The 10,681-nt window shown below is 39.3% G+C and overlaps 2 protein-coding genes across 2 annotated transcripts; both read left to right on the top strand.

The window, feature by feature from the left end:
- Positions 1–907: 907 nt before the first annotated feature.
- Positions 908–3,346, top strand: LOC124317530 (serine-rich adhesin for platelets-like). Its single transcript, XM_046782771.1, has 7 exons — positions 908–995; positions 1,226–1,623; positions 1,699–1,824; positions 1,900–2,521; positions 2,646–2,731; positions 2,797–2,914; positions 2,979–3,346. Exons 1-7 carry the CDS (start codon positions 923–925, stop codon positions 3,221–3,223), a joined length of 1,668 nt encoding a protein of 555 aa, XP_046638727.1. The 5' UTR covers positions 908–922; the 3' UTR covers positions 3,224–3,346.
- Positions 3,347–3,597: 251 nt separating this feature from the next.
- LOC124314193 (isoleucine--tRNA ligase, cytoplasmic-like) lies at positions 3,598–9,223 on the top strand. The gene is made up of 21 exons (XM_046779325.1): positions 3,598–3,716; positions 4,006–4,130; positions 4,210–4,517; positions 4,600–4,788; positions 4,850–4,978; positions 5,053–5,201; positions 5,267–5,682; positions 5,741–6,139; positions 6,201–6,339; positions 6,406–6,582; positions 6,645–6,857; positions 6,918–7,111; positions 7,169–7,271; positions 7,337–7,552; positions 7,615–7,773; positions 7,844–7,981; positions 8,046–8,183; positions 8,254–8,390; positions 8,455–8,578; positions 8,642–8,814; positions 8,889–9,223. Exons 2-21 carry the CDS (start codon positions 4,012–4,014, stop codon positions 9,100–9,102), a joined length of 3,834 nt encoding a protein of 1,277 aa, XP_046635281.1. The 5' UTR covers positions 3,598–3,716; positions 4,006–4,011; the 3' UTR covers positions 9,103–9,223.
- The last annotated feature ends 1,458 nt before the right edge of the window (positions 9,224–10,681 follow it).

Raw genomic sequence — 10,681 nt, 5'->3', positions numbered from 1 at the left:
GTTTGGGTCTGCGGTGAAGAATTATTTCATCCTTGTACTCTAAAGTACGCTTCTGCTTCTCAGATAAAGATAGACATTCAAATAGAAAACAGAGATCTGCCATTTTCGAATTTTGGTAGTTTTGGTAAACTGAATACCGTAATGATTAAGTCCAAAATGAGTCTCCTTTTATAGACTTCTGCAATGCAACCGTTGTTTGCGGCACACAATTTTCTCTCATTTTCCAAGTTTTATTAATTTGATTTCGATTTGAATAATTTGTAATCGTAATTAAATTAAAGTTTATATTTTTTCCAATCTATTTCAACAACTTTTACGTAAATAAATTTATTTTTAAGTATTTATTTTATTAGGAAAATAAAAATAATGAATTTGTATACGAAACTATGGAGTGGCCGGTGGCGTTAGTAATACTCTGCGGGTGAATTTAAAAACTAAGTCAAATTATATTTGATTTTCTTGTTATCATATTCTAATGAACTATAAGGTTAGTGCTTCTCAGATAAATCATTCTTATTAGGCTGAAGTGGTGTCCTACAATATGGCGTATTTGATTAGTTTGTATCCTTGAAATTGATAAGAAAACAGAAGCAGGTGTAATTAGTCAGTATGGTATAATTTTACCTCTGCGGTCATCTCTCATTGTTCATAATAAGGTTGCTATAAATAGAAACAGAAGTTAATGAAAGATGCCAAGCAACTCAAAATTGCTCTTAGTCGGCAGTTGTTACAGGTGAAAAGATCGTTGACACCTTCTGGGTGTGTTATCATAGTAACGTTTTCGGCCATTCTTATCGGAGTTTTCATCGGCGGCTGTATCAGTAATGAGTACCACAGACTCCCGCAATACTGTAAGTAATGCGTTTGACGCATAATGTAGATAATATTAATGTCATCTTGTAGAAATATCTGTGCGCAAATAATGCAACTGAAATGTCAAATGGATAACCTAATTCATCTATCCCCGCAAGATCGAAGTTTGTCGAAATATTCAGGTACATATGAAATGTTACATATGACGCCAATGATCTTACGAAACTTGTTGTGTTATCAGCTATACTAATGACGAAAAACAAACTAACGTAGACTATAATAATCAGCTTCAGTCTAGATTGATTCGTTTTCATGTATTGCCGTCGAATCGATTGTGTAGCGACGTAGTTTCGTTGTTTGTGCTTGAATTCCAAATTTGTGCTGAAAATGCAAAGTTGTGTCTCGTTTTTAGTAGGATTATTCTTATTACTTCTCATTGACAAGCCATCAACTTTAATCGCTAGTTGTCAACATCAAATGTGTGATCACACGGTCGGACCCACGAAATTGGTTGAACTTTTCAATCTTGATAGTGACTTCGAGAACGGTCAAATCGACCCATGGATTGAGCAGTCGGAGTCTGGTGTCAAGTGGAGAGTCGAGAACAACATTTTGCCTTGGGAGCCAGGAAATGTGGCTCCTACACCGACCAACGGATCGACTTATCTCCGAGTTGATCGTGGATCGACTTTGTCGTTCGGTGTGGCTGTTCTGCGCAGTCAGACCTTCACCCTTGGGTCTGACACCGAAGTTTCCTTTTCATTCTCCTTTTGGATTCGTTCTAAATGGCCACAATTCACAAACCTGGAGGTGATTAAAACTATTACTTTATATTATCAGAAGGACGGACTTTGTTTAAATGTTAATTATCTAATTGATGTGCAGTTGTATCTGGCCAAAAATGGAAATGAAGGTTTGCTTTTAAATTTGTACGAGTATTCCCATATCAACAATCGAGTTTGGCAGTCTCAGACCGTTTCAATAACGGACGATTCATCCTCTAATTTGACGGTATTAAATTTGTATTCGTTTTCTTGTTTGAGATGTGTCTTTTTTAATCTGGAACTATATGCCTTGCGAAAGTAGTTGGTGTTTTACGCTTATTGCGGGACGAATGCTGAAGATGCTGTCGCCATCGACGACCTCCGTTTCATTTCTTCTCAGCAGTCTGCGTCGACCACATCGACTACACTGACCGAAACATCTTCATTAACGACTGCTACTCGAGTGACTTCATCTACCACATCTACTGGAACAACTCTGTGCACCACGTCCACCACGTCCATTACCCCCACCACGTCCACCACATCCACCACATCCACCACGTCCACCACATCCACCACGTCCACCACGTCCACCACGTCCACCACGTCTACCACGTCTACCACGCCAACAACCTCGACATCTTCAAATGATTTTGAATTGACGGAGAACTCAACGGGTCCTATTACTTCTACGATAAGCACAGAACTCCCTGAAACATCAACGCCGGGTACGGAAACCGTTGAAACATCACCACCAGCCATTACAACCACATCTGCTACTCCTTTACCAACCACCAGTGATCAAACTACAACCGTTATTGCTGAAGAAACGACAACAGAGGAGCAATCGACAGGGACTACGTCAGTAGGATCGACTGAATTTACCGACATAACAGACGCTATAACAACGACCACCGAACCCGCAACAACTATTTCAGAAGGAGGTACGGCATGTGAAAACGTATTTCAATTATTTGAGCTACATCCCTTTGCAATCCTGCTGTTATATCCCTACTACAATCACTTTACATTGGAATTGATGATTTTTCTTTTGAATTTTATTTGCAGAAGATTGTCCATCGTATTTGAAAGGAAATACTAAACTGCCTTGCTGGACCTTGGGTGGGAAATGTTATTGCTTTTTCACCGACGCCGTAAGAAACCAATCACGATTTCAGATTTTTTTTGTTATGAGGTTCAAATTTCAACAAATTTTCAGGTCGGCAAGAATTGGATATCCGCGGATACCTTTTGTAAAGATGAAGGTATGGGTTTGCTCAGTCTTGAAACTGTAGAGGAGGACAAGTTAATTTACGACCATATCAAAATTACACCAGGTAAATTGTCAAGTGAAAATCGTGCAATGAATAAATTATATTTTTTTTTCCTGCGTGAATCTAGAGTTGAACAGCGTCAGCTATTGGACTTCAGGGATGTATTCCCTGGATGGAGAAAAAATATGGGAATGGGCATCTACAGAACCCTTTCAGCCGTTCACTTACGTGAATTGGAGTCCAGGCCAACCTGATAACAACGGACCGGGTTATTGCCTTCACCTTGATTTAATCAAAACTTTTAGTGCTGGTTATTGGGCTGATATATTTTGCACTAATTCTTTCAGATTCATTTGCGAATCAATTGATTAACTTGGTAAAATCCAGATGTAATAAATAGATCTGCAATTATTTATTTATATTTTTCGTGTAAAATTTTTTTTATATCAGTGTGTTATCAATTCGAAATTTATACGAAAATAAAAATACACCGGCAATCAGCATACCGCTTGAGTTTTGACTTCTTAAGTTAATTGTATCTCATAACCACTAGTTTAGATCCATCATGGATCCATCTGTGAGACATAATTAAAGAGCTTATGCATTTTTCAATGTAAGATAATAAGATATCGTGATTTGTTGAGTTTTGTTTCGTGATTTCCCCTCCCAGCCTCCTTCAGTCCCTCTTTTCCTGTTCACGTTGCCCTTGAAATATGTATGTTGAAAGTGTGGCAACGTTGCGTTTGGTAGCAGACGAATTTTTCTTGAAAGTCTGATGTAAAATTCAGCAATTCAGCGATCAAGAGCCGGAAATCTCGTGGAAGATAAGCTACATCGTTTGTTGGATTGATTCATTTATTTTTAGGTAATTATTATTAAGTTATCATTGCATGCGTTTTGTTTCTTTCAAAAAAATATTTGGTTTGATGAGAAAATTAAATTTACAGTTCCTTATGTCAGCAATGTTAACTCAAGTTTTTCTTGTTATTGTGTCAAAAACAATTTATGTGGCACTTTGTAAGTTTACAGAATCGTTTATTTTGCTTGGTTAAAACTCTTTTCAAGTGGGAAATTGATACCATGTTAACAGTACATGATATGTTTTTTTTTACGAAACGTAATATTGACATTTTTCTGCACACTTTTATTTACAGTTAGAAATGGTGGAACCAGTTCCCGAATCAATTGATTTTGCTCAGGAAGAAGGAAAAATCTTGGAATACTGGAAGAAAATTGACGCATTCAAAACCAGTTTGAAATTGTCCAAAGGGAAACCTAGGTAATGAAAATCAATACATTTAATTTGCATCATATAAATTAGAAATTTTACATTTGGATTTTATTTTTACTTATCATAGGTACACATTCTATGATGGACCTCCATTTGCTACTGGCCTTCCTCATTATGGGCACATCTTAGCTGGAACTATCAAGGATATTGTCACCCGATATGCTCATCAAAATGGTTTTCATGTTGAGAGGCGCTTTGGATGGGATACACATGGCCTTCCAGTTGAATATGAAATTGACAAAACTCTTGGGATCAAAGGCCCAGAAGATGTCATGAAAATGGGAATTGCCAATTACAACGCCGAGTGCAGAAAGATTGTCATGCGTTACGCAGAGGACTGGGAGACCATTGTCAATAGAATGGGACGTTGGATTGGTAAGTAAAAATTTCCTTCTATCTACTTCTTTTGTTTCAATGACTATTTTTTAAATTATCTTTTCAATGTTTTGTGTTTCAGATTTCGAGAATGACTACAAAACTCTTTACCCGTGGTTCATGGAATCAATCTGGTGGGTTTTCAAGCAACTCTTCGAGAAAGGGCTGGTCTACCGTGGATTCAAAGTGATGCCTTTCTCGACGGCTTGTAGTACTCCATTGTCCAACTTCGAGTCGGGACAGAACTACAAAGAAGTGGTTGATCCGGCAGGTAAATCATCTATTTTTATTTTTATTCAAGCCATTCTTAATTACTTGTCTTTTAAATACAGTAATTGTTAGCTTCCCGCTTGACGATGAGCCGTCAGTGTCTATTCTCGCATGGACCACTACTCCATGGACACTGCCGAGTAATCTTGCACTTTGCGTCAACGCCTCGCTGGACTATGTTCGAGTTAAAGGTTTGTTTAAGACAGCTGTAACTATTAAATAAAGTAAAACCTAAAACAATTTTATTCTCCATATTTCTTCACAGAGAAAGCAACAGAAAAGGTTTACATCATGATGGAAGCTCGTCTCAGTGCACTTTTCAAATCCGGAGAAGAATACGAAATTGTGGAACGATTCAAAGGAGAAGTTCTCAAGGGGAAAACGTATCTGCCACTGTTCCCTTACTTTTCTAGCGTAATTATGAAATTAAAGATAATTCAGTTCTTTTGTAATTTAAATCATATTTTTTTTTATTACAGTTGAAGACTTCCGGCTCTGGGGCATTTAGAGTTCTAACGGATTCCTACGTCACCGACGAATCCGGCACTGGTATCGTTCACCAAGCCCCATACTTTGGTGAGGACGATTACCGAGTTTGCCTGACAGCTGGCATTATCTCAAGAGATCAGGAGATGATTTGTCCTGTGGATGATGGAGGAAGATTCATTGATCCAGTTACTGATTTCGCCGGCCAGCACGTCAAAGATGCAGACAAGAACATTATCAAAATGTTGAAAGACTGTGGCCGATTGGTGAATTCCGGCACCGTAAAACACAGCTATCCATTCTGCTGGCGCTCTGAAACACCCCTTATCTACCGTGCTGTTCCTTCTTGGTTCATCCGTGTGGAGCAAATGTCCAAACAGCTGTTGGAAAACAACCAGAAAACTTATTGGTAACAAACGTTATACATTTCGTGTTACTGTGTGTTGACCCTTATGAATTGTATTTAGGGTGCCCGACTTTGTCAAAGAAAAACGGTTTGGCAACTGGCTGCGTGACGCCAGAGATTGGGCCGTCAGTCGCAACCGTTACTGGGGCACTCCAATTCCCATTTGGATGTCGGAAGATGGCGAAGAGGTGGTGTGTGTCGGATCCATCGCCGAGTTGAAAGAACTCACGGGCATTGAATTGACTGATTTGCATCGCGAGAACGTTGATGGCATCACTATTCCCTCCAAAATTCCCGGTCGGCCACCCTTGAAACGTGTTTCAGAGGTTTTCGACTGTTGGTTCGAATCTGGATCCATGCCTTACGCTCAAGTCCACTACCCGTTTGAAAACAGGAAAGAGTTCGAGGATTGCTTCCCTGCCGATTTCATTGCCGAAGGCATTGATCAAACACGCGGATGGTATGTTTGTTAATAGTAAATTGAGGTAGGCATTTAACGAATAATATCTTGGCTGTTTTAGGTTCTATACGCTGTTGGTTTTGTCGACTGCTCTCTTCAACAAACCACCGTTCAAAAATTTGATTGTCAACGGCTTGGTGTTGGCCAGTGACGGCCAGAAAATGTCAAAGAAGAAGAAGAACTACCCCGATCCAATGCTGGCAAGTTTATTTTTTCTTTTTCTATTTAAACAAAATGGTTTAACTTACTTTTTTTGACTTTTATAGGTTGTCAATAAATTTGGAGCTGATGCTCTTCGTCTCTACTTGATCAACTCCCCAGTTGTTCGTGCGGAGAATCTGCGCTTCAAAGAGGAAGGTGTTCGAGATATTATCAAAGACGTTTTCCTACCCTGGTACAACGCTTACCGATTCTTTGTCCAAAATCTTGAACGTCTCGAGCGCGTAAGTGTTTTCTTTAGATATTGTTAGACATTTTGATATTGATGCATTTTTCTTGGCTACAGGAAGATGGAATTAAATTCGTTTATGAAGAAGAGGCCTCCAATTTGTCAACGAATGTGATGGATCGCTGGATCATTTCCTACACTCAGTCCTTGCTGCTCTTCGTCCACCAAGAAATGGCTGCCTATCGGCTATACACTGTTGTTCCTCGTCTTGTCCGGTTTGTAGACTACCTGACCAACTGGTACGTGCGGATGAACCGTAAGCGACTAAAGGTAAAAATCTTTTCGCTTATTTTCGCAACACGTTAGATTAATTGTCATTTGGTCGTTTAGGGAGATGGTGGCAAGGACGATTGTCATCACGCCTTGCAGACACTTTTCAGTGTCTTGTTTTCCATGATCCGTGTTATGGCCCCATTCACGCCCTTCCTGACCGAATTGATGTACCGCAACTTGCGTCATTTAGTGGCCAACCAGAAAGCCGGAACGACGGAATCCGTTCATTTTCTTTCTACCCCTGAACCAAAGTATAAAAAAATTCTACAAGCAGTAATCAACATTTACTAATGCTTCATTTGTAATAGGAAACATTTGATTGATGTCAAAATTGAAAATGCCGTGAGTCGGATGCAAGTGGTGATTGAACTCGGACGTGTTCTTCGTGATCGCCGCACTCTGCCCATCAAGGTTCGATCGTTTTTTCATATTCTGTCGCTGCCGGTTATTGATTATCATTTTCAAATAATTTGCAGTACCCTTTGCCGGAAGTGATTGTTATCCTCCGTGAGCAAGAGTCGTTGGATGAATTAAGGACTATGGAACGATACATTCTGGAAGAGTTGAATGTCCGTGCTCTCAAACTGACCACCGACAAGGACAGTTTTGGAGTCAGTCTACGTGCAGAACCGGATCACCGCATTGGAGCGCGACTCAAAGGCCAATTCAAGGCTGTCATGGCTGCAATCAAGGTTTGTTATTTCGTAATGGGATTAAATGCGTTAACTAAAATTTACTCTTTGAACTGAATTAGACACTGACGGATGAGCAGCTCCAAGGATTCTTAACCGAAGGTCAGATCGATGTTTTGGGTAACATGATGGGTCCAGAGGATTTGCGGATCTTTTACCAGTTCACTGGTGACCGAGCTGCTGAATTGGCTCAGCAATACGAGACTCAAGCGGAAAAAGATGTAAGCTTCTCGTTTAGAAACCATTTTCATGGCTGTTTTATCAATTTTTTTATATCTGGTGCAATCACAGGTGTTGGTGTTGTTGAATGTAGTCCAAGACCAAAGCATGAAGGACGAAGGTTTGGCCCGAGAAGCCATCAACTTGGTCCAAAAACTGCGCAAGGAAGCTCACGTAACTCCTTCTGATGCCGTCAGCGTCTACTTTGAGGTATCTTTGTTTTTATCAATAAACTCCTTAAAGCTTTCCATCAACGTGTGGTTATTTTTAACAGGTGGTTCCTCCTACCGGATACGTAGCAGATGTTGTCAACAGTTTTTCAAATTACATTGAGACTGCCATCAAAGTTCCATGGAGAGCAGCCTCAACCAAAAAGTCGGGTGCAAAAGTCCTCATCAACAAATCACAAAAGGTAACAATGAATTTTTTCACGACTGTTCATAAACTTCATGCAGTTAAATTATTTAATTTTTTAACTGCAGTTGCAAGGTGTAGATTTAGTGCTGACCATTCAAGAAGGATTCACTGCCGACTGGGCAGCGAAAGCCGGAGTCCCTCCAGGCAAGAAGTCTCTGGTTGCCTCCCAGGCTCCTACAGGCCGAGGGAAACCATCTACGCCGTAATTGATAATTCATTTTTGAAAACATAATTGAAATCTAAATGTTTCTTTTTTTATATTGCAGCTTGGTTAATCTTTGCTTAGAAGGGCTGAAATCAGGTTACGGAATTGAAGGATCCTACGGCACAGTTTTACTAAGCAATCCTGTCGGAGCATCCCTCGTCTCTTTCGAAGGACTGGTGAAAGAGGTAATTTTGAAACTCCCATACCGCATTTCAAATAGGAATAACCATTAATCAATTATTGGTTAGGTTGCAACGGTTTTCGGTCTGCATGGTCGACCGTACACGGTCAAGCGTTCCGGTGTGACTCTCGATGCGGCGACGGATATTTCCAAACTTGCTGGCACGACGCTAACTGTTGTTCCAGCTACAGCTGAAGATGCAGCTGCTCAAACACCATCCATCGATGGATCAGCGTGCAGGTAATGTCTCTTCATCTCAAATCTTCAGTGAAAACCATTTTCTTAATCCGCCCCGTGTTTTTTCTTTGTTGCAGATTTGTCAATGTCAAATTAGACGGCAAAATGGGAACAGTCCTGTTGGAGAATCCTGCGGGATGTCCACTGTTCAGCTCTGCAGAGGAAATGCAGCGGAAAATCGGAGCCATTTACTCGACATCAAAGAAGTTGTCTTCCGATGAAAAGAAAATGCAGCCAGTGAAATTTGAAAGCCTGGACGGGTTACACGGGAAGACCGTCTATTTACTTTGATTCACCTGAAACAATTGTTTTTGGCTTTAACAATAGCGTGACATTATATTGTCACAGTTGTTGTGTACTTGGGCATATCTGAGGCAATCAGTAAACAATAAAGTGTTTGATGGTCTCTCAATTTGCATGCAATGGTTGCAGAAAGTTATTTTAAACTAATTGAATTGATTTTAGGGTTTGCTCCCTTCATTTTTTTTAGTGTGCTTTTTGTTTCGAGACGGGGTTTGCTTCAAATCGCTAACGAGCGATCTGACACGCCCCCGCCTCAGTTCTACTTGATACCTACACAGAGGAAGAGTGTACCTTAAAACAAATATTACCCTCGAGCCAGTGTGTAGGCCGCACGGAACTCTCGAAGATTAAATATAATCTATGAAAGTCTTTCAGAATGGAATTCACTTGCTTGACGAAATGAGGTCTGTGTTTAATATTTCTTTTTCGTCTTATAAAAATTTTTCTTTACCCAAATATCTAATCCCAAAAGCTAAAATAGTTGTGTTTAATCGATAATCCGATGTTGTAAAAGTTATGCGTTATTATACATTGAGGAGAATTGTGATTTCCCTCTTTCGACAAATATCTTTCGAAAAAATCTGTTTACGATTATGCCGTTAGGTAAATTCGAGTATTAGTTTAGTAAAAGTGGAATAATTGTTCTTGGCGTTGAGATTCCAGACGTTGATGAATTCAAACGTCATGGGTAAAACAATAGCTAACAAAATATTGAAAACATGCAGCAATTTTATGTCATGCAATTCAGAACTAACTGAGAATTAACTTCTCATTGATGCCTTACCTTTAATTCTCGATAGTTACTACATTTTTATATATTTATTGGTACTTCCTTCGTTCTGTCAATATAAAAAATTATAAGTGTGTACTATGATTATGAACCACACTAATAATTGAAATAAACTAAGCAGAAGGGACCACTTTTTCTAATTTTGCAAATTTGTCTGCTTATTTAAAAAGAAAGTTATTTTCTCTGTAAAGTTTCTAGGTGAATTTGAAATACAGAAAAAAACGCACAGTAAATTAAATTTCAATATCCAGTTCTAATCCAAAATGCCTTCATAAAATCAGCGAACCTCGACTCTTAACCTAGAGCATAACAATATAAATTAAAAGTTTATTTAATAAGAAAACATTCAATAATACTTCTCTTACTCATCTCCAGAGAAAGAGCTTTTTCAATAACAGTGTAATGAGCATACACAGCTCATACATGTAAATTGACGAGTAAACTGGAAAGACAAGAACAGGTTCTAACTCCTTCTTGTCTGCCCTCCTTTAAACGAGAGACCGGAACCATCCACGCCCAGATTTAATTGGGATGTTCACGTATGTTTCCCTTCCCCTATTCGAGTATAAATACTCGTGGTTTTGGTACTTGAAGGCAGAGTTCTCTCAGCTCTCCTTCAAGCTCCAGCTCCAGCTCCAGAAGTAAGATCACCCTTCTCATACTTTATATTGTGTACTCGTATATTGTATGTGTGCTGTGGAAGAATACATGGTATTACAAGAAAGATCTCTACAATTGGAGGTCCCAACGAGACTGAACGCTTTAGTTAAGAAATTA

This window comes from Daphnia pulicaria, chromosome 1 (genome assembly GCF_021234035.1).
Source record: "Daphnia pulicaria isolate SC F1-1A chromosome 1, SC_F0-13Bv2, whole genome shotgun sequence".
In the NCBI taxonomy this organism is placed as follows: Eukaryota; Metazoa; Arthropoda; class Branchiopoda; order Diplostraca; family Daphniidae; genus Daphnia; species Daphnia pulicaria.
Note: the sequence above shows the minus strand (reverse complement) of the source record. Positions and strands in the feature narration are given on the sequence as shown.

What these genes read in the sequence shown, in the direction of transcription:
- LOC124314193 (XM_046779325.1), top strand. Translation starts at nt 4,012, where the DNA reads ATGGTGGAACCAGTTCCCGAATCAATTGATTTTGCTCAGGAAGAAGGA. An exon ending in TGTTCCCTTACTTTTCTAGC is followed by an intron (nt 5,202 to 5,266) that starts GTAATTATGAAA and finishes TTTTTATTACAG; the next exon opens with TTGAAGACTTCCGGCTCTGG. An exon ending in ATCGATGGATCAGCGTGCAG is followed by an intron (nt 8,815 to 8,888) that starts GTAATGTCTCTT and finishes TCTTTGTTGCAG; the next exon opens with ATTTGTCAATGTCAAATTAG.
- LOC124317530 (XM_046782771.1), top strand. Translation starts at nt 923, where the DNA reads ATGCAACTGAAATGTCAAATGGATAACCTAATTCATCTATCCCCGCAA. An exon ending in CACAATTCACAAACCTGGAG is followed by an intron (nt 1,624 to 1,698) that starts GTGATTAAAACT and finishes ATTGATGTGCAG; the next exon opens with TTGTATCTGGCCAAAAATGG. An exon ending in ATTCATCCTCTAATTTGACG is followed by an intron (nt 1,825 to 1,899) that starts GTATTAAATTTG and finishes TTGCGAAAGTAG; the next exon opens with TTGGTGTTTTACGCTTATTG.